This window comes from Hetaerina americana, unplaced genomic scaffold (genome assembly GCF_022747635.1).
Source record: "Hetaerina americana unplaced genomic scaffold, ioHetAmer1.1.p SCAF_3, whole genome shotgun sequence".
NCBI lineage: Eukaryota > Metazoa > Arthropoda > Insecta > Odonata > Calopterygidae > Hetaerina > Hetaerina americana.
Window position 1 is genome coordinate 6,843,765 of NW_027286874.1, and position 24,452 is coordinate 6,868,216.

Consider the following 24,452-nt stretch of genomic DNA (forward strand, 5'->3'; position numbering starts at 1 on the left):
CCATTGCAACAAAATATTTCTGGTTTGAATAGCGAACTGAGTAGATGGCAAATCTTTCATTTCTTGTAAGCTTCAATCATTAAATACATTATTACTTCATGTAATTATTGATTGCGGCAAGCATAAACAATGAATAGAATGAATGTTTGAACATTCTTTGAGCTGGTTTCAATTAGGCCCACAGTAGCCATTGCTGCTATATGCAACCACTAACTAGCTTTGAAGGCTTGGAACTACCAATATTGCAAGTAGAGTTGATGTGGAATTTGATTTAACAAAATTCAATCATCTACAATTCAGCTTCTGAGGGCAAGTACGGCACCCTATCATCAAATATCATGTCTGTCATTCATCAGCTCTGCCCAATCATACACTCAACAATGCACATAATTATTCATTACCTAAAATAAATACCTGAAACACTCACCAAAAGGAATTGACCAGAGACCAAATGAATTGGAAGATTTCATAAACTTCGCAATGATCTGGTTGAGTGACAGGAACCTGAGGAACTTGAGTGGAAAGTTCAGAAGGAGACTGATCTCCTGACGCAGCTCCAGAATCACCTTTCTTGCATTCTTTCAAAGTTTTGGAGAGTGACTGGAAGAAAAATGTCATGACAATGGAACTCAAATATCAATGGATGCCCTCCCTCTTGGCCCTTTGCCAGACAAAGGCCCTCAGGTAATCACCGAACGAAAAAGATTCTGAAACTGAAGGAATACGTAGGAACACAGAAAATTTATTTAACACAACAAATTTCCTTATTTCTCATCCCATCTCCCTTCCTTTTCACCCAAAATATTGTCAGAAAAATTAAAGATTAAATTTATGGTCAAAAATATTAATACTAGGGAGTAAGTACAAGTAATACTTGTTTCTCTAGCTATATTTTACATGTTTAATTTCTAGGCATATGTCCTGATAATTAATTTTATTCAATCTGTAGAACTACTTAATGCGAGGGTTGTTCAATGAAGTGTTTATAAATTTCTATTCGCATAACTTATTGCGCATAAAATTAATTTTATGTCCAATTTTTTGCTTAAGGTGTAGTTTACACTACGTAAGCATGGAAGGGGTAGGAAAGGGTATGCATGTTGTACAGAATTAAGGTAGGATGGACATATGCCAACTGAATAAGGACATGTTGTAATGCTGGATAGACATCAGGCTGTGCTATGTTAGGGGAGACGTAAATATATATATTGTTTTACCATTTCATAGTCTATGTTCATCAACAACCTACCTTAAATAACTGAATACCAATAATAATAATAATTTGATTTCTCCCATTTTGTTGGTGCTATGTTATTATGTGAAATAAATTGTGTATTGTAGGGTGCATTGTAAATTTATGTGGTACCAATTTCATTTATTTTCCCCAGTAATGCATTAGCAGCAGCCATTGCAAGTTGAACCATCTTTCGGCTTGTCTACAGCATTAATGGAGGTGAAATGCAATGGGCAATGCATTGTATTGAAAATTTGCTTCTACCTGGACAATTCGCCAGCTGAGGCCTTTGCAGTGCAAAAGAGCGCAAGCGGAGAGTTGGTTCTTACCATTAGGGCAGCTAGAAGATGATTTGTAAGTGTTTGAAGAAGGGAGGCAATCAATTCCAAAGGCAGGGGTGCTATGTACTGCCCTTACAGCAAAAAACATTAATGCCAATGCTGTCCTCATGAGAGAAGTTCATCAAAAAACACTAAGAGAACACTATCAGAAAAATTGCATAAGCAGAAAAAAACCACAAGAGATGTGCTTGTGTGTGGTGATTTATTGAGACTGCTCATGCCTAAACAACAACAGGAGAGCCTACTAAATAAGGCAGCAGCATTTTCATTTCACATTGTGCCATTTTTTATTGTCTATGTACATACAATTGAATAACTTATTATTGGAAATGACAATTCTTATTATTTTTACATTTATAGTTGCACGTGCAACAATCTACCAGCCATTATTGATAAAGTTAACTTTGCTCTAAACCTGTTTATGGTTTTAAGATGATTTTATTTCATTCTGTGATATCAAATCCCCAGGGAGTTCATTTAAGTATTGCACTCTCTCAATTTGTAAAATATAATCCATGTATACTATACACATGGCATTCGTTCCATAAATGGCGATTTAATATGATTAGTATATTTTTTTACTATCAACCATTCCAGGCGTTTCAAGGATGAATTTTTTCCAAAAACACTTTATCAAAATTAACAATATATGTACATTTATGTTCATAAATTGATCATGGCAAACATAATAAATTGACAACAACCTGAATAATATTGCAAAACTTAATCTAATGCGCTAACACCAGTGGGTCATATATTCTAGCATACCAAAAAGAATAGGGGCAACCAGGGACAGTGGACAAAAGAAATTACATTATGAGAGACAATATAAGTCACACCGGTGAGAATAACCTCAGCATACAAAATTCTTCCCTTTATATGACTAAAACTGACTTACCATGAAAGAATTTTTGTATTCCACAGCCATAGCTTGATAGTTATCTGAAATTATTGTATCACACAGCCCAACTGCTAACTGCACCACCTTTTCTGCCTCCATAGGAGAAATGCCTGGAAAGAGAAATTAATCAAAATTTCAAACAAATAAAATTTGAAGGAATGTAAATACTCTTAGAGAAAAACTTTCCCAGAAAAGTTTTTAAACAATCCTCTTCTAATTATGCAGTTGTTTTGGAGTTAGTTGATGTCAACCATTCCCTCCACTGTGTCATTCTCTCTAGAGTGTGCTCTTTATTTAAAAAGAATATTTAGATGCAACAATTTCAGAGCGTAAAAATCATTCGCCTTAGAGACTATAAAACTGATTTTCATGAAGATTTCATGCTCATAAATGTCCTATATTGCTGTGGATATAGAATGAGTCATTATTAATCAGAATGAGCACAATTCAAAGATTGGTTAGTATGGGCATACCTTGTTTAGTAATAGGATTGGATTCCTGAAATACATATCATTAAGTTAATATTTGTTAATTGGTCATCATGTAATATTTAGTCTTATGATAAAATGACTGATGCATTCCTTGAAAATAGCTACACACTGATATGGATTTTTATAAACATTGTTCATGATCTATGAATGCATCAGTAACAGTTTAATAGCAGCTAGAGAATCAATTGAGCACACAGTAGATACATTTATTTCCCATTGTAAACAAATGAAACCATTTTTTGCTCATTCCCAATCAAATTTTTAGGTCATGGTTGGCTTGATGTCTCGCATAATAAGATCAAAGTTTAAATTGCTATTATTTTTCCCAAATCAATTATCAAGGACTTTTGTTGGATTATCAAAATATGACTTGAGACTTAATCACACCACTTTTCATCAATAAAGTTGCGCTACCTTAAAGTGCACAATCTTTTAAAAAGGAATGATCCAAAGGAAGAGCCATCTATTGTCAAGTAGCCAGGGGTGAAATGAAGCAAGAATTTTTACTACAACTTCAGCAAAACTCATGATGTAGCTTTGTCACCCAATATTAAAATTAATGCATTTACCCTTGGAGGAGAAGTTCAAACATGAAACAAAGTAAAATTCTATTGATGAACATATAAAATATGCAAACATCTATCGAGGCATACACAATGTGGGCAAATATCACATCTCATTCCAAGGGAAACCTTTTACATAGCCCACTAAATATAGAAGGGTTTTCACTATGCGACTCTTAATATTATCTCAGTTGATAAAAAATTTAATTTTATGAACAAAATGTCTTAATTTCTTGGAATGCCTACAGAAGACGTTAAACAAACTCATAAGAAGTCACTTATAAGGCATTGTCACATAATTTGCGGGAAGTACCAATAACTGAAAAAGTATGTAGTTCAATGAATATTAGAGGTGTTTCAATTTTCACCATATTTTTTCATTAAATACCTAAATTAAACACACTCAATTGGTTTTAAAATATTGCAGCTCTGAAATGCTCACATTCTGTTGCTATGAATGGTAGCATTTAATTATCAGGGCAGGTGCTGTGACTATGCACGTGTGTCCCAAATGGATATATTGTGAGATTAACAAATTCGAATGGCGGGAATATCGTTACCATGGTCCACTAGGGCAAGGTATGGAGTTGAGTGAGAGAGAAGGTGATTTTAGCCACCTAAACATTACCATCATACCACTTATTTCTTTCTTGTAAAATTAGAGTAACACGATAAAAATAAGAAAATTAAATCCTAGTGAAAAATAATGAAACAAAATCAATTTGAAAATTAAATAAAAGAGGGGAAAATGTCACTATCACCTACTAAAAGCAGTAGCAAACATCCCCAACTAAATTAATATGCAAACTTATCCTAGGTCAAATTCTTGGCAGATGGAAAATAAATCACCACTACCCACCTCATTGACAAAGTAAATTTCTGACTGAATTATCAACTACTTGCACTGAGTGAAATATGTATCTAGCAAAATGTTGAGACAGACCACACTGCGGCAATGGAATACCTAGTCATCACAACAGCATGTACATCCTATCAAATACTTATCATATTTACCATACCATATAATTGTTTTTTAAAATAATTAGTGAGTGAATTAGTCTTACAATTTAGTAAAGAAGCAAAAAAAGACTACATAGTGTGCATTTTGGAAATATACATAAGTAGTTTAGAAATTTCATAGAGTGAAAATCGTTTCCCTTAATCAGGTCTTGATCCCGGAGAATATAAATGATAGCTTAGGTGCTTTGACCAAACAAGCTGCTGAAGTGTCCTCCAATACCATGAATTTCTAATCAAGGAATTTGCCTTTGAATTCCGATCAACGCAATTGATTTGTACACTGAAATTTCTGCATTCTGGTACACTCCATCCATGACTCCGTTAAAGTAACTATTGTGGCATCTCCTGCAGTTCTTTGTAAATGTATACATCAAGATATTTTAAGAAGCATTTACCAGCCATCAGAGGGAATAGGACTTCAAAGAGTCCTTGGTATCATTTGATTTAATGTTTCCACTTTTAAATTGGATAATTAGTAACAGAGCAAGGTATCCAATATAAAAAAACTCCATGACTTTGAAAAAATTTTTTTTGCCAATATCCATGGTTTTTGTTTCACGATAAGACAATAAATACTAGAAAAAGACACGACATCAAACATTTCAAAATACATAAAGTGAGGAGAATAAAACACCGGCTTAACATTCTTATGTTTTACTTCTAAATCTTTCCTTAAGAAGAGCTTACACTCTTTATTAAAAATTCATTCAAATTATTGGTGAACAATTGAGTACAAACATGGAAACAACATACCTGTACTTGATTCTTCAGTTTTAAATGCCACCATTAAATCCGCTACTGCTTTCTGACCAGATTTACTCATTACAAAGCCAAAGACTGCTTGCCAATGCTTGGATATGTTTTTCAAAGAATCTTGAAGAGTCCAGGGTGGTTTAATCAGAATGATTTTGAGCCAAACTTCTTTGAAAACCCTCTTCATTTCAGTCTCAATAAACTAAACGAAAAAGAACAATGAACTAAAGCAACATCAAGGCAAAAACATAATCTTAGGCACATTCAGAGATAAAAAGTTCAAACAGCTTTAATAGAAAATTACTTTCGATAGCACAGTCTGTTTCCAGAGAAGACAAATTCCAGAGAGGGAGACCGGTAGATTAGAACACATCTAAGGTGTAAACAATGACTACAGCACCCTTCTCCATATTAACATATGGAACTGATGAAAGATTAAACAGCATACATATTTACACATTGTTAAGCACACTAGCTGATCACAGATTTCTAATTTATCAGTCTTAGTTTATCAATTGATTTTTGATCAATCAGTCAAATCATACACATTATGTTTCATTAGGTTGTATGTGTTAAGCATTATAAGGTAATCATTGTGACTCTATGCTTTCAGTATCACTAAAACTTGAAGAGTTTCAAGGTTTTCAAAGAAGTCTTATGTGATAGAAAATATGGCATCATTATATTCCTGTGGTTACATAAGATACTGCCCAATTCTAAGGGCATAGTTTTTAATGCAAAAAAATTCCTTCTAACGGCTATAGCACACTGCAGGACTCCACAAAATGTCGATAGCAGCACGGAAAATATTAATTTTATACTAACGATTCTTTAAAAATGAAGAATGTACAGAGGCTGATAAATTGGATATTGAAATGCTGTGGTTCCAAGTTAGATGGAAAGGGGGATTCACCCAGGAATTCTTCCCCCCACCTCGTGAAGAAAATGAATGGAAACCAAGGAGTCAAGACATTGGGATACATAGTAACTGCTACTCTATCTAATGTTTTTATTCCATTCCTTCACTGTGGTTTGCTGGACCCTTCTAAAGAATTGTTTCACAGAAATCTTAATAGGTGGTAAATGAAATTGATGAGAAAAAACAAGGAAAAATAAATTACCAAATGGGCCACTGAGTTAAATGTGTCCTAGTACTAACTGGGATGAAATGATCACAGTATAGGAAAATATTTGCTGTCAATATACCAGATAGCAGTTCTGAAACACTTTTGAAATTATTGAACACCATGTGAAAAAAGGATCTGCAACTTATATAGTTGGTTGAAAGTACATGGAAATATGACAGGATCATTTGACCTAAAACATAGTACTGTGAATCATAATGGAGCATCTAAGGGCACAGTTATAGGCAGAAGTGCACAAATGAAAACCATTGAGGCTATGAACATCTTAACATGGTTATATCAATATTTATATGCACATTACATTATCAAAATTGTGATAAAACATCTGCCACTTTGCTGATTTTTTCCTAGACTTTCCATTAAGAATCTGAATAATTCCACACTTTTTCCCGACCACCCATGCTCACATAATAATGTGAGCCCTGATAAGCCTTGGCCTTTCCTTGCAGGTAGGTCCATAAACTGCCTTGAAAAAATCATCCTCCTGGATTAGTGAACAGACAAGCTCTACCCCCCCAGTCTTTACTTCACAAGATGTAAAGCAAATTTGGATTATAGCTAATCAAATTCTGGTCCACCATGCCTTGAGCCTTTGCTGACATTCCCTACACTCTTATCTGATAGATGTCAATCTCCTTGAAAAATGTTAAGATTAAATAATTACTGGATATTAGGTATATTCCACATTTCCCCCCTACTTTCCCTAAAAACCTTTGTGATACATCATATTCTTTTTTAAATGATGGCTCTCCACTATGTACCTGCCAAGACTGGGAACATTTGCGTGATATAATAAATTTAAGAATTGAGACTTGAAATTCAGTCGATAAAAATTTGGAACAATACCCTCATAGTTGCAGAAATTACTCAGCCATAAGAATGAAAATTACAGAAGAGCCTCAATTTATTCACCAGAGTAGCCACAGAAATGGAAAAAATGGACACTCACCTTGGATAAAAAATCTTGAAGCAGGCCTTTAAATTTCAATAATGTTTTATCACACTGCTTTTCAGCCTCTGTTCGTGACGAGCTTACCCCTATGGAAATCAATAAGAGTGTAATCACACAGCAATTAAAGGATGGATTTTTTTGCAATCACACAAATGAGATTCAGAAACAGAGAAATTTAATAAATATCAAAAGACAGATCTTATTGAGGAAAATAATTTCTTATTTAGAGAGAGACACCTTTCATTCTTATTCAGATGAATTGACTTCCATTTGAAATCATGACCACATTTTTAGGTTTTAATTTCCACTTATTAAATGATTTTACTTTCAATAGTAAAAAAGGATCAATTGTGAAGCACGAAATACTTTTAATGCATCACCATTTGATCCATTTGCTCAGCACTCCAATAGCTTTAATTCCAAAGGCGGAACTAGGTGTTATAGGCATAACTGCATACACAACCGAAGGTACATGAGAAAAACATATTTATATAATGGGAAAACGACACCATGCCATTCACAATTTCTTCAGTAAAACATCACCCAACTAGGGAGTACGTATTAAAAAGGCACTCAGTGATATAAAAAAGTTAAAAGAATGATTTACAAGATTAGGTTTATCAAGAAAAGTGGTAATTGGTCATGGAGAGGAAACTGAGCTTTTTAAATCAACCTATAGGTGCAGGTCATCCACTCCTGTCCTTTACCATCCATGTTCCAATGGGATGGACGGGCATATGGCAGATGCATATAATCAAAAATTATTTCCATTCCTTGGTGCAGATAAAGGAGGATAGAAGTATCATGGGAATGTTGCTCAAACTTTTAGCTTCACATTGAACAACTCCTCAACTACATCTGTCACCAGAGTTTAAATCTTGTCCAACCACCAAAATCAGACTTCCCTATCCTTGCTGTGACCCAATAAGAAATCAAAGATATCCCATGATAATACTAATATGTCCAGTAAATACGCAAACTAAGTCCATAAAAACTTTATGTTGCAAAATTTAGTCTACACAGAATTTGTCCTCTTTAAAGTACTCTCCATTTGTTGCTATGCACTTATTCCATCTTCTTTTCCACTGTTTGAAGCACACTTGGAAGTTCTCGGCAGTTAGGCTTTTAAGCTGTATCGTCGTTTCTTGCTTTATTGTGTCCACATGTTCCCAGTGATGTTCCCTCACCACATTTTTGCATTTTGGGAGTAGGAAAATGTCGCAGGGGTCAGGATCTGGCAAATAAGGAGGATGATCAAGGATGGTGATTGAATTTTTTTCCAGAAACTGGTGAACAATTGCTGAATGTGCAGGTGCATTGCCATGGTGATGAATCCATCCATCATGTTAAAATAGTGTGCACTGTTGGTTTTCCTAAATTCATTTCGTCAGCTATCATTTGGACAGTTTTTCGACGATCGGTAAGGACAAGGGACCACACACGATCAATGTTGTCATCCACACAGGTGGTTGAAGGTCTTCCCAGCCTTGCATCATCCGTGGCGTCTTATTGGCCATCTTTAAAATGCTTTATCTCCGTGAAAATGGATGCTTTCTTCAGAGTGTGATCACCATAAACAGCTGTCAACATTTCAGTAATTTCTTGATAACTTTCACCGCTTTTCACCAAAAAACTTGATGCTGATTCATTGCTCTGTGATAACATCAATTTCCATTTTTGACAAACAGTAAAAACAAGGACAACAGAAACTAACATAACTGGCACCATACGCACAGCTCGACGATCCGCCAAGCACAGATGGCTCATTGGGTCTCAGGCAACTAGCGTCGCTAGTGGGCGGGGCTATAGTCCGCGTCATGGCCGCCAGATTGCACGGGTTTGCGCATTTATTGCACATACCACATACACAACAATCTTCATTGTAAAATCCCAAAAAGGGAGAATTAGATTGATTACTGAAAGGGTTGTGCAGTGCTTAGGGAGATCAATTTCTTGAGGATTTATTGGTTACTGACATGTACAGGAAGGTCCATGCACATCAAATAGCACGTGAATCACATGGATGAAGTTTGCCATCCAAAAGAAAGGGTGAACAAAATTTACGATAGGATTGGGAGTTTGCTTCAGGAGACGTTATAACAGGGCAACCAGTACATGATTTGTGAGGAATTAGACCCAGTAAGCATATATACAACTGATAGCACACGTATGAATCATATTTATATAATTGGCGAAAGAGGCAAATCTATTCAAAATTTCTTCAAATGCATAAAAAATTAACATTCAGGTGGCACTGTTAGCATGCTGAAGCATGGTTGCTAGGGTCGCTGGTTCATTATTTCTTTTCGGTTTCTCTTCTTCTGCATTATTCTTACTTATTTTCAGTTTACTATGAGGTAGAGCTGCATTTTTTTTTCAATTTCAACTTTATTTAAACTTTCCAAAATCAAATGGAAGAATAAAAATACCACTGGTGATAGTATATTTATTTTTCTTTTAATGTTTCCTTCCTTGGATCTTTTTACACCTTATAGGTGGGTTACTCAAATAAGTCATCAGGAAAAATAGAAAAATTATTCTGGGTAGATAGCTTTCATTTTTCAACATAATCTCCTTTAAGCTCGATGCTCTGCGACTACTTTTCTCCAACACTTTTTAGCCATCCAAAAAGTAGAATTTTGGAAGGTCCTCAAAATGGACATGAGTTGGTGGTGATTTCCTAGTTTGATATGAATCAGGTTTCGCACAGACATTGAAATCAGTTTGGAAATGAAATTCAATGGAGCCAAAATCTGGTGAATATGGTAGAAATTTGTCAAAATAATTCAAACTTCAATTCCATGATTTTCACAATCAAAACTGACCAGGTGTGCATCCCTGAATTATCTCGATGGAAGAGAATTATTTCTTAGCCAAATTAGGACTCTTTTCTTGATTTATTTGCTAAATTGGTGCAATAATGATGCATAATATTCTCCATTTATTTTGTACCATTTCTGCAAGATATCAATGCAGATTATTCTGTCGGTATCAAAAAATACCATGGTCATCACTTTGTTGGTCGATTTCACTGGCTTTGCCTTCTTCGGAACCTTTAGAAACCCACTGTTTTGACTGTTCCTTTGTCTCTGGAGTGTAGAAGTGTATCCATGTTTCGTCCACAGTTATGTACTGATACAGAAACCCACCAGGATTGCTACAGAAAAGGACCAAACCAGCCTCCAAATAAATCACGTGATTGCATTTATTCTCCTCTGAGAGCAAATGAGACACCCATCTTGCTGAGATTTTTCTCACACCAATTTTTTGAGTAAAGTTGAAAATACTGTACCTCATGATATGCCTGAGGCCTCCATTATTTTGAAAACTTTGATTCTTTGATCACTCAAAACCATATCATGGATTTTGTCAATCATTTCAGAGGAAGTCACTCCCTATGGACGTTCCAAAAGATGTTCATCATTTGTGGACGTATGGCCATGTTTAAACTCTATTGCCCAATTGTAAACAGTTGCAAACACAGTGCCATCCAACTTGGCATTGATCTCTCTCACTGTTCTCTTAAATAGAAGAGATTTATAACTGCACAAAACATTTTTTGTGATTTTTCTAAATAAAAGTTTGTGGCTTCAATTGACTAAAACAAATGAAACCAAGTGACAGATATAGTTGAAACTCATACTTCAGTCTGGTGAGAGATTAGGTTACTGAAGAAACACCGGTTCCGATACTACGAGTGCCATCACTTGGATTTTCTAAGAAGTAATTGAATGACCCACGTATTTGATTGAGTTCCTGTGGCTTCATTTTATTCTCTTTGTTGACAATTGTAATAGCAACAACCAAGTCACTCATAGTTCTTGCTATGAAGTGCCCAACAAAATTCTGCTTCCCCACAGATGTACTTCATACTTCATGTTGCAAAACAATGAAGTGAAAATCTTCATGCATTCCAGGTCAGAATATGAATGCCTATAATTGGGTGTATTCAAGATTTTCATGTAGCTTACGGAAATATTCCAGCTGAGTTTCATGAGATCCCCCACTCTTGATCCTGGCCCTCCCCTCATCAGGAGCATAACATACATAATACCCAAATTACACTATAAATTACCATGCACATTAGAGTATGTGCGTATTGAAAAAATATGAACAAACATAGCTAAAGAAAATATTATGTATTTCCCTTCTCTAGTTATGTTCATGGCAAACTCCCAGGAAGCAAAAGGGAGATAATATTAAACAGGTAACTAAATCAAACCAAAATATGAATTTATTTTTATAAACTGCATGTACTCAAATAACACAAAAATAATACAATACTATGAAATAAATCCCTGCATTCAGAGGGGGCAAAATTAAGATTACCATGAATGAGAACTTTATCCATCTGGTCCCTTCCATAAGATAGAATTCCAGTTGCCATTGCCTTGTTGCAAAAGTTTACATCATTTGAAAGGAGGATCTGGAAGAGAAGAAATAAAAGACTTTGAAAGAAAAAAATTCTTCCACTGTTTTCAGAGATATAATAGACAAAATATTTATCATCTAAAATATATGATCCAGAATTACTGACATACAAGTCCGAGTTTGAAGTTAAAATAATGATCTGCAACTATTAAAACAAATTCTTGGAAAAACAACTGATTAGAAGCCAACTATCTCATCATAATTGATACCTTCCTGTGTATGAAAATGGGAGTCAATTTAAGGTGAATATATAACTTCACATTAACTCTAAAAATAAAAAGCTGAGAATGAATCATTTTGTGTATGCTCCTCGATAAATTGCAATCCCTAGGTGTTCAAACCGGACTTAAGCATTGGCTGGTATCAATAGATCCCAATATCCATCTTGCAGAACCAACTAAGTCAACAATTATGGTAAGTCAACTTTGGATGGTGATCCACAACATTTTACAACTAAACACTCACCACTCTCTTTCCTTTTTCCTGCAGCTGCAAGCAACAGTTCAGGATGCTATCATCTGGAACATGTATTTCAATTTGGTGCTCCTTATCATCCAAAGCTGATTGACCTTCCAGTTGTAGGAAGAAAACAAATGACCATGAAATGTATTTTTATAAGCCATGTATATCATACTTAGTCATGTAAACATAATTAGTCCATTTGATTTATTAATGTATTCGTTTTGTTAAAAGCTTTGGCCCTCACATGCCTTACGAAGTTACAAAACCACATACTTCCGAGTAACAGGGATTGAAACGCTCTCTAACAGCATATATAACCCATACACAGAAGAGCATTTATACCCATTTGCTAAAATGCATTTTTTCTGGGTTCCCAGAACTGTTCTACACATTCAATAGCAAAATCTACCCCTTAATATGCACCACCGACTGCTTATAATACTCATTTATTTTCATCCCTTCTGCATCTACAACCCTGTCTAGATGAATGTCCACTCCCCTCTGTTGGCAGAGGGGATCATACAGGAAACAGATTAAAATAGCTTGTCTTCATCATTACCACATACTATATAATGGACTTAAACGCACTTAATAATTCATTTGATTTTGCCTATCTTGTAACAACTATAAATTGTAGGTAATTGGAATGATTTGTGCAAAAAAACATAATAAATTAAAATATGAGGTTGTGGAATTGGTCCTAGCTGAATTTTATCAACAAGCAAATGGAAAAATTAATAACATAACTTTTCTTTATAAATTACTGCATAACAAGATTGATTCCTTAGAACTCCTAAGGGCAATATCTTTCCGAGTACCTTCACATAACACAAGGTATGAAGCACTCTTTGAAATTAGACATCATGCACTAAACTACACTTACTACTCGCCTATTAACCAGATTACGAGAGATGCCAACAGTTGTGATTATATTCACCAACTTTTTATCTCACCAGGATCCCTTAAACAAATGTTCTTAAAAATATCCGAAGAATTTTAGAATGCTAATTATTGCTACGTGGATGTTAACATCAACTTTATGCAATTTGTACCCGATTGTAATTGTGGAACCAATATATGTTTTTTGCATTTCTTTATATAAAGGGCTAATCCTGTTAAACAAATAAATAAATATAAGCTACCTCAAAATTAGTCAATTATGAGGTATATGCAGTAGAAATTGCCATTATGCTAAAAGATGCAAATAAATTAGGCAGGAGAAAAATGGCTGTATAGATTTAAAAACTGCTATGGTTTGTTACATTAAAGACGAAACACTACATTTAAAGAAGGAAGCCAAGTTTTTTTTATTGAGCACCTGAGGCATTGGGATTTGAACTAAGAAACCAGGTTGATTAGGAGCTTCAGAGGCTAGTCAAGGTAAGAATCTTACATCTTGTCGAGTTGGATTCATGGGCAATACAAATAGTCTGTTCCTGTGGCTGCAAATGATTGTAATGTGAGTGTACGCAAAGAACTTGATGATTACATTTATCCTTCAGTTGGAGAAGATCAATACCCCTTACCATTTACGGAGGAAATTTTTACTTAATTTCAAGGGTTAGAAGTTCTCAACTACTACCAATTCACATACCTTCCAACATTATTTATTATTATTTGCCATTAATTTAATATTTACATCAGTTTCCTACCTCTTGGTGTGTCGAGGTATTTCATGATTACATTAATGCAGGTGCAATGCTAAATGAATTTTTCAATGTTATTTGCTATTAAAATGTACCTGATATTGGTGATGGTTTTCATGAGCTTATATACGTGCTAGTATTAACTAATATTGGCAAAAATACTTCGTGTTTACATTTGCTCCGATAAAAATTGAGCACCATGTTTTGCGGAAAATGGTGTAAATCACTTATGAAAGGTGGTTCCTATGTTAATTGCACTGTGTGTGATAAAAATACACATTTCTCCTGTTCTGGACTATCTGAAAGTACTTGGAGGAATATGCCTAAGAAGAAGAAACAGGAGTGGAGATGTCCTGACTGCCGGCTATCACAGTCAACGTGTGATGATGAAGCTACTACACAGAAAACGATCACAACCAGTGGTCAACGAACAAACCTAGGTCTAGCCAATATGGAACAGGAAGAATGGGACATAAACAATGGAGATATATATGGGTGTTGAAAAATAAGTCAACGATTTGATTCCATTGATAAAACTGTAAGTGATATGTCTAAGAGACTATCTTTTATGCGTGAATAATATGACAAAGTATGAGAAAATATAAAAGAGGTTAAGGACCTAATAGACATAATCAACAATTTAAAGGAGGAAATAAATAATGAAACATGCAAGTTAGTGATTTACCAAATAGGGTTAATGAACTTGAACAAAATCTTATGGGGAACAAGGTGGAAGTTGTGGGTCTTGGGTTGAATAACACTAATATCTCACCAATCTCGGTTGTGGAAAAGATTGCCAAAGAAATTGCCATAGAAGACCACTGTGAAAACGTAGTTTATGCTGCATTTCACATTAAGATCAAGTCTGCCGATAAAAAGACAAAACTAGTGGTGTCCTTCAAAACAAAAACATAAAAGAGAAATGGGTTGCCAAAAGGAAAATTTTTTATAACAGTGGGAAATCTTCTGACAAAATATTTATTAATGAGGCACTAACTGGATATTATAAAAACTTGCTATGGAAAGCAAAAGAAAAGGGAAAGGGGAATAAATTACAGGTAAATTTGGGAAAAATTTTAGCGAAGAGGTCAGAAACCTCTGAGACCATCAGGAAAAGGTCAGAGGAGGATCTTGGATGGTTCTACGACATTATTTTGTGAAATCTAAACTATTAATGGATTGGTTTTCAATGGTTAAAAATCTAAATATTCATTGTGTTTCATATGACATTCCCCTTTCCTCCTCTTTCATATAAAATTTTATTTTCAACTACGCACCTAAACATAAGATCCTTGAGAAAAAATTGGTGTGAATTAAATATAATTCTAAACCATTTGCAAGTATATCTCCAGTTTGATATTGTGATTCTTATTGAGGTGAACATAAGTGAAACAGAAAATGCATTTTATCAACAGAAAGGATATGAAAATTATCAAAAATTGAGGACCAAAACAAGAGTTGGTGGTATTATATTATTTGTAAACAACAAACTTCCTTTCAATGAAAAAAATTACTCTCACATGCATGTGAGCTATTGTATGGTGAACTGGCATTGCACAATATTTGCGTTTCTTTAATGAGTATATATAGACCACCACATTTAAGTATAAAAGATTTTGTAGAATTTGTAAATTCTTTCGTTAAAATGAAGGTCTGAAGGAATTTACTATTATAGGAGATATAAATATCAATCTTTCGAATAAAAATAATAATGATGTGATTATTTATAGAAAAATGATGGCCACTAAAGGGTTCTAGGAGGTCATAACTGGATATACTAAGGAATTTGTTGTGGAAGACTATCTTTGTCAAAGCACCCTAGATCACATTTATTACAGAGGTAAATACGTAGACAAGGTATGATTTTTGAAACAAATATATCGGATCACTACATAGTAGCTGGTGGATTTGAAGCTGGCAAAACTAAATAGTGGATTGCAAAATATGATAATTAGATCAAATAAGTAATATGTGCTCAATCTGTTACTAGGTTACTATCCCAGTGTAATTGGGGTGAATTGACATTGAACTCAGAGCCTATCTCACTCTATGAGGCTACTGTAAATGTAATGTAGGACATATATAATAAATCTTAAAAAAATACTAAAATGAGAAGCATGAAACTACAGAAGGAGTGGATGATAAATAATCTGCTAGCAATGATAACAAATAGGGATAATTTGTTTAAACAATGGAAAAACTCATCTTCTATTAAAATATATAGAATGAACTACCAGAAATATAGGAACTATTTAAACAATGAAATAAGGAAAGCTACAAATAAATTTTATTCAGATCAAATTAATGAAAATAAGGGTAGTATGAGGAAAATATGGAGTACTGTAAACAGTTTAACAGGATGAAAAATCAAGAGCAATACAGATGAAGACCTAATAAGATATTTTGGTCATATAAATTTCATTAAACAGATTACTTCTAGATTCTTTAAACATTTTAACCAAAGAAATAACTTCCCTGAAAGATAATTGTAAAACTCCACTGAGTTCCGCAAATATGAAGAACCAAGTAAACAGCATAGTAATAAATTTAGCAACAGAAGATGACATACATAAGATTATTAAGAAAATGTATATGAAACTTATGGGGCATGGTGGTACTAGAATAATCCACCTGAAAAGGTCCCCTTAATATAATACCAGTATTAAAGAATATTGTAAATCATTCAATATGCAATGCAAAAATTCCTAAAGGTTTAAAAAAAGCTGTAATAAGACCTATTTATTATGACTTTCGTGAAAGGCATGGCCCTCTATGGTTCCAAGATTTGAAACATTAAAAAAGTGGACCAGCAAAGATTAGAAGCCTTTGAAACATGGTGCTGGAGGTGAATGCTGAAGATTAGATGGAAAGACAAAGTAACGAACGAGGAAATATACAGAAGAGCAGAAGAGGATATGACCATATGGAGAACTCTACAGCAAAGAAGTAATAGATCGATTGGACACACATTGAGGCACAAAGGATTGATTAGGAATATAACAGAAGGAAAAATAGACGGGAAGATTCCACCAGGAAGACCAAGAGACATGTACATAGGACAAATTAAGAAGGACGTAAAACAGAGAGGGTATCAAGGGCATTGACATTAAATAGAGTAGAATGGGGGGCCGCAGTAAACCAATCCTAGGATTGAAATCCTGAGAGTGATGAAATGACACAATCAAGTGCTGTCATTTCTGTGAGTTGATATTGTATGCTGATGATGCAGTACTCATATCGAAGCATAAGGAACTAAAAGCAGCTATTCAGGGCATGAAACTTGACTTAAATAATATCAGTAAATGGGTACATGATTATAATCTCGTTATCAATGAGAAAAAATCCGAAGTCATGTTTGTGAAACACAATATCTCTGACACCATAGATATTCAATTCAGCTTCATTCACATTATTGCCTACATTACCCCACCAACAACTGTAATTGCCCCATGCTGAAACAAGTAAATAAATATAATTACTAGAGGGGGTTATCATTAATCAAAATATTAACTTTGGTTTACACATTTCAAAAATAAACAAAAAATTAAATTACATCCTCCGTCAAGTTCACTACATTACTAGTTCTGTAAGTTTGAATGTCATCAAGATAGTGTATTCTGCACTGGTTGAGAGTATTTTAAGATATGGTTTAGCCATCTGGGGATTCAGTGGTTCTACAAAAATTAATATAGTAAAAACTAAACAGCAAAAAATCCTAGAGAAAATGTCAGAGGCTAGATCAAAAAATACAAATATTCAAAATGGAAGAAATATCTTCCAAAAATTAGGAATTCTGTCAGTGGACAGGCTGTATAGATATGTCATCATAATAGGAAAATATGTTTATGACAAATATAAAATACCTGATTTAAATAAAAAGAAATTACCATTAAGGGACAATATTAAGGGTATAACAAAAAAATTCATACAAATCAAGGTAGAAGAAAATTTGAGGTTACAGTGCCTCTTAATTTTTAATGAAATACCCGACGATTTAAGAATAATACCATCAGTAAATGCAGTGAAAGGGAGAATAAAAGACTGGCTATTATGCAGAATGGTTTAGGGCTTGGAACGAAACTTGACACAATATATGTAGCTTTATAATTGCATACACGTTAAGCCATCATTTTTGGTTATATAGCACCTGCTGTCAAGCCAGAACTGACTGGCTTAGCAGGACCAGAATGAGTATTCCATTTATAAATTTTTAATTTATACTACTATTGTATATTATGAAGATCATACCACTGCGGTATATGATAAAGATTTTCTGTTATTGTAAGTTGCATTGATTGTCTGTAATTCTTGGTAAATATAAAAAAAACAATGAAGATTGAAGGCTCAGGGACCATGAACCAATGACACACAAATGGTGTGTTCATGACATGATAATTCATTTGTATACATTCAAATCCCAATCAGTGATCTTTCAGGTTCCCAATGAAACAGGAAAAAACACACTCTTGAGGCAACTCTCATTCTTCAAAAGGGATGGGTTAATCATATACTTTAGACACATTTAGCATTCATTCCTTACCTTTGACCCGAGGATGATGGGAACTGAAGCAACCATTGATGAAGTGGACTGCAGATCTGGCTTTGATTTCCAATGCAGGATGGACTATGCACTGTTTGCGACCTTTCTTGAAAGCATCCAGCTCCCTCAATACCATCCAAGGAATCACGAGTATTGGAGACCCCAGAGCTGTCGTGTAGAGAGAATTGAAAACGAATAAATGGTCACTTTGTTAGAAGATGTGCCAAGCTTCAAAGCACCAGCTAATTGATAGGATAGTGCCTTAAAGCAACATGGTACCTACATTCAAAACTGGTAAAGAAGAAAAAAGCCCTCCAAAGCAAACAATTGTGAACTTGTGCATTTAATTTTATTTGTAACAAATGAATTATGGGCATGTATACACACAATTCTATATTTATAAAAAGTGATTTATACTATTCCATTTTAATGATACTGGAATGGAAAATTAATTACAAATTCTTGTTTCCAAGGCACATAGGTAACATTATTAATCATGGAATAATGAGAAGAAAGTCGTATTAATTAATTCCATTGAATATATTCCTATGGACAACGGCAATAAGCAGTGCACCACAATGTCACAGGAAAATTAATAATTATTTACCATAATAATTTAAATAATTAAATACATGCATTTAATGCATTCTTTAAATTATCTTAACTTAATGCATTACAATACATTAAAATATCATTCAATTATAAAATGGAAATATGTACCTGATATTTGTGAATTAATAGTGCACACCAATGTATTAAATAAATTAAATGAATAAAAAATACACTAAGAAATAATTATTTTTTAAAAATTGCGCCTTCTATTCAACTGAAGAATACCTTGAGAACTGATTAATTTCATTAAAGACTGCCAATGATATTGTATTATTGTTATTGTCTTCTAATACTAATATATTATGTGATGCTTGGCATATTACATTCTTAAATGAGACAAGTTCTATGATGGCATAAAGCTAACCATTATGAAATAAACCCATCCAAAGTTTGGAATTATTTTTTATAAAACTTGTACATACCTCATGTGTGGCATTCAATATAATTACACTATCATCAATGCATACATTATCTACCAACATACAACATTACTGCTTAATCATAATTAAGGCACCACCTCCTCTCCTTCCCTTAACAGAAAAAACAACGACTACCAACTTTTAAGTCTCGAAATACCCGACCCCCATCTAAAACTTTCCCTCCCTATCCTCTGTCCTAAGGATTAATATTCCATAGCTGTATGGGTAACTTGTACCTGATGATGCCGCAAGTCAGTGAAACGTGTTGCACCTTAAAATAAAGTAAGTGGTAAATTACAAACTCATTTTATATGGACATCAAACAATTCCACAGAGCGAAGCCTGAAGGTGTAAAGTATATCTACTAACACCCACTCTCAGGATTTAAGTTCCTCAGGCACAAATACTTTGACCTACTCTAAAGCAAAAAGATTTTTGCACCATGGAGACAATGCCAATATGAAATTACTTTGGGGCACAACAGAATAACAATGCATTCATCATGTAATTTACCCTTTAGGACTCATTTTAAATGACTTTCCATGAGGCTGTATTTTTTAAACGTATTGTATTTAAATATTCAATTCTAAATTATCCATTAAAAGCAACCGTTTATGCTTAACTGAATTGACATGATTAATAATCATACTATTGTGGGTATTTTATGCTTTATACATGCTACTGCATTTTCTGTCGGATAAGTCGGTGACACTAAAATGGCCAATGTCTGACTAAACGTAAGCATGGGTGTACATAAAGACATAGGCCACTGTTATCAAAGATGAACAACAATTTGCAAACACAAATCCAAGAGAAAAATGTTGCATAAAATTAAAAAGTAACAAGTTCATATCCGGTTTCCTTTAGAATTTCAAGTGTGCTTGCATGTTTCAATGATATCCAATGTCTGCACCATCATACTGTGTAGATTAGATAAATAAAAAAATTGCAATTACACACACATACAAGCCAGTCACCATGGAGAAGATTTGTGTATAACTTGTGCATGCAAATTGTGATGCATACAACTGCCACCACCAAGTGAGTAGTACTAGTCATTAGGGGAGACAACCAAAATCTGAGATCATTTGCAGCATTAGGGATAGGTGGGGGTAATTTGGTGGAGTTAGGGCAATCAGGGAATGGGGGATGATGGGTGGAGGGAAACCTAGCATCAGTATTGACCTCCTCTTATTAAAAGGTGCCAAGGGGTCACACAATTAAACATCCCATTCAAAGGATGACATAATCACTTGGAATAATTTCTTCACATTGCACTCCAAGTAGGGATTGGGATACCACTGAAATAACTGGCCACCTCCAGAATTCGAACCAAAGCCATTAGCCACTGCACCACCCTCATCCACCAAGTGAATGAATGGCTGGTAGCTACTACTAAATACTGTGGCAGGCTCTAATTTATGAAAATTCATACTAAATGAAAATAGATATTTCTTCTACTATTTTTTTTCTTGTTCATGCGCAATGAATTTCATAATTCAAAATCTTCAGGCACAATACAACTTCAAGGTTACCTTGACTGAGCATTTATATAAATTACCAGAGTAAGGAAAGGGGGGGCCACGGTGGGAATAGGGAAGAGAGTGGACAAGCATTGCTTTTTCAAGGGAGGGCAGTGGCCGTCATCAATTGTATAAGGCATTTTCTAGGAGGAAGTGATCAAAGGTTAGGGTTACAAGTGGCAAATAGTTGAAGAAAGCCAAAGCAGTAATTCAATGAGTTTCCTTTCTTATACTGTGAGGTTATCTCAAACTTCTCTAATGCTTCTGTCTGCCTTTAGACTCCAGGTATAAGATTTCTATAATAAATGAGGAGCTGTATGAGTTCTTCACCAGATGCCTCACTATGAAGGACCCTTAGATTCTAACGTATTTGTTCTTTAGGTTAGTTAAGTAACTTGCCCCAGTGTGTCCAATATATTCCTTATCACAAAAATCTCACTTCAATCTGTGCACTTCTCTTTTAAGCACTGCATCAATTTTGTCTCTCGTGTAACATAGTAATTTGGATAAGTTCATCAGAGTATAAAATGGTATATAAAATTTATCTTCGGGGGAAAGGTTAGCAACCAAATAAAAGATTTTCCCGCAAAAGGTAATTTACACCGCTTGGTTGAGCCGGTACATAGTAGAGGGATTTGAGGTGATGTCAGCAATAACATTAATACCACCTCACATTACTATCACTTCGGGGATTCCTAAAAAATACTCCACCAACACAACCTCTACATTGTATTGCACCTGAATAGATGATTTGAATGTTGCAATGCATTCATGTTAACCATAAAAAGAATAGTGAAAAAATACAGTATCTGTTCTCATTTACCACAGTAGCAATTACAATGTATCACTACTCAAAATCCTAGTATTATTTCAACGTACACACTATTCTCGGCCCAGGCATAAAAGCTTACTTAGGCTGCCCATGAAGTAATAGATATCATCAAAAAGGCATTTTTCTCTGGCACTTTGGTCAGTACCACACCATTTGGAAACCTACCAGAAGGTCGACCTGTTTTGCTAATAATTAAACCACTATGATAGGCCTGTTTTTACATGCCTTTGATCCTCTGCTAACTGATCATTGCGCATCATATCCTATGGTTTACACACTGATGCAAAACGTCTCACCAAAAAGACTCCCAAAACCATCCTGGTCAGAACAATGCCTTATGATACAATTGATAACTTCAATTTCCTATCAACCAATATTTATTAATATAGTATTCTCACTTGTGTTGATGGTAAGAGGGTTTTTCCAAAATTTTTTTAACTTCTTGCTGATATTGCTTTGAGCATTCATCTCTCAGAAATATTCATTGGAAAAGAAATCTTGAAGGTCATACCTGTCTACTTATCATAGACTTTCAAAAATAATTGCATATGGTCATCACAAATCAGTAAGGAATTAGAATTTGAAAAATAACTATGTAAATTTAAAAAAGGATTACCAACAAGAGCAAAGCCAGATCCAACAAAGAGCAATGACAAATTCATTGAACATAATCAAAATAAATTTAAAAGGCTGGTCTGTCATTAAGAGGGAAACAGAACAAGTAAATATTATGATATTCCCATTGATTTCCACAATATGAATATATACTTAATTAACTGTTTGGATAATATTCCATTTTCACATTAATAATGTATCATTTCATTTGAACATGGTCTCTCCGGGTGATATATGTAATTGGACTAGCCAGAATGATCGAGAACACAAAAAGCAATGATATATTAATCTTTCAAATGACCTCGAGAAATGTATTTTCACTTAATTGTTCATCCTCTCTGTGGTACCTTCTACTGTCATTGTAATCCTTCTTATTAGCTATTAACAAATCAGTATTTTCTCAGTTATTAAAAAATATTGAAACTTAAGACATACTCACAAATTCTGTAACACTCATGACCAGCATGGCTTTCATCCTGGAGAGTCTACAACATAGGTTGTTGACTATGTAACTAAAAAAGGTGATCAAAATGATTGAAGAAAAGCTCAAGTTTGTCAATCAGCATCCAAAGCCTTTCCCCAGTATTTGTGTAGACTATTGACATTCTCCATAAACTACCGCATTAATACAGCTTTCATGAGTTAGAACTATAATTCACGCCTTCTAAAATGACAACTCATTAACAGTTTTAATGTCAATGGCAACAATCCTGGCTTTTAAACTTTTAAGTTTTTCTCCGAGTTGGTACTTGAGCCACTTCTGTTCTTTGTATTAATAAATGACCCATTTGTAAATATATTTTCAGACTTCATTCAATGTGCTCATGATATTTTTGTATAACTGTAGTGATACCAATGAGGTAACAAGCATGTCTCCTGTCATCACGGCACAAGCTGCCTGGATGTAAGACATGGTATGCTGCTGATAGTTTACAAATGAATGTTAAAAAATGCACCACATTCTTTACAGTCTCCAACCTACAGTTAATGAGACTGTATAATTACTTGGTTTTATTTGGACTCAAATTTTAATTGGAGCAGGGATATAATCACCATTAGAAGAAAGCTCTCTGGAGCTCTACTTTTGCTGAGAAAAATCAAATTGTGTGTAAGTGGATGTATCTTGTTTCAGCATATTACACTTAATCTCAATTCCATCTTACTTAAGGGTTGAGGCTATAATGGAATGCCTCGGGGATGTAAATAAAGTTGTCCTACTTCAGAAAAAGGTGGTGAGACTGCTAACTAACTCAGGTCCCTTGAACACAACAGACAACTCTGGACAACTAAACATTATGACTGCACATACTCAATAATATGCTGTATTTCAAAGAAAATATGTGGCTATCCAACAAGAGCAAACATACATGGTTACGGCACAGGAACTTAGTATTGTATGGATGCTCACTCACCGCAGTTTGACCAAATTGTGCAAACTGTACATCTAGGTATTAGATTCGATAGTAAGTCACTGAATTCTGCTATACTAGCAAGCAATAAATTTTGAGTGGCACTGGAGAGATAGGTGTCTACCAGACCATTGTCCTCCGTAGAAGAATAATATGAACTAGATTTTGTGTGTTGCAAGGTAGATAAACTGCAAGGGCAAATTTTGACATACATGATATTTGCATTAACCTCCAATACTGACAAAAGTAATCACATATAACTATACCTTTGATGGATAAAAATTAGCATTATTATTTTTAGTTACTGCATATTTGAAAAGTCTTGAAGTGATCACCTTTGTACTCTCTCGTACTTAGTTCCATCACATATTTCAGATGTGAAATCAGTATGTTTGTGTCCAAAACAATCAAGCAACCCTCAGTGTAATCTTCGGAGACATCCAGGCAATTTGTATCCATGTCCTCAATGGGGTCACTGAGATTTCCAAAGTCTTGGTAGCATTCCCTATGTACTTTTATCTGAAAAAGTCATTGGCACAAGAAATATTATAAATAAAGACATA

The 24,452-nt window shown here is 34.4% G+C and overlaps 1 protein-coding gene across 1 annotated transcript in view; it reads right to left on the minus strand.

The window, feature by feature from the left end:
• Swt1 (Swt1 RNA endoribonuclease) overlaps window positions 1-24,452 on the minus strand; it is a 31,252-nt gene that overhangs the window by 5,294 nt on the left and 1,506 nt on the right. The window contains exons 3-10 of the mRNA XM_071587199.1: window positions 24,225-24,408; window positions 18,480-18,647; window positions 12,297-12,400; window positions 11,730-11,826; window positions 7,398-7,486; window positions 5,304-5,505; window positions 2,474-2,586; window positions 428-600 (exon numbers count right to left, since the gene is read on the minus strand). Coding sequence (XP_071443300.1) covers window positions 428-600; window positions 2,474-2,586; window positions 5,304-5,505; window positions 7,398-7,486; window positions 11,730-11,826; window positions 12,297-12,400; window positions 18,480-18,647; window positions 24,225-24,408 — 1,130 coding nt within the window. The remainder of the gene's footprint in view (window positions 1-427; window positions 601-2,473; window positions 2,587-5,303; window positions 5,506-7,397; window positions 7,487-11,729; window positions 11,827-12,296; window positions 12,401-18,479; window positions 18,648-24,224; window positions 24,409-24,452) is intronic.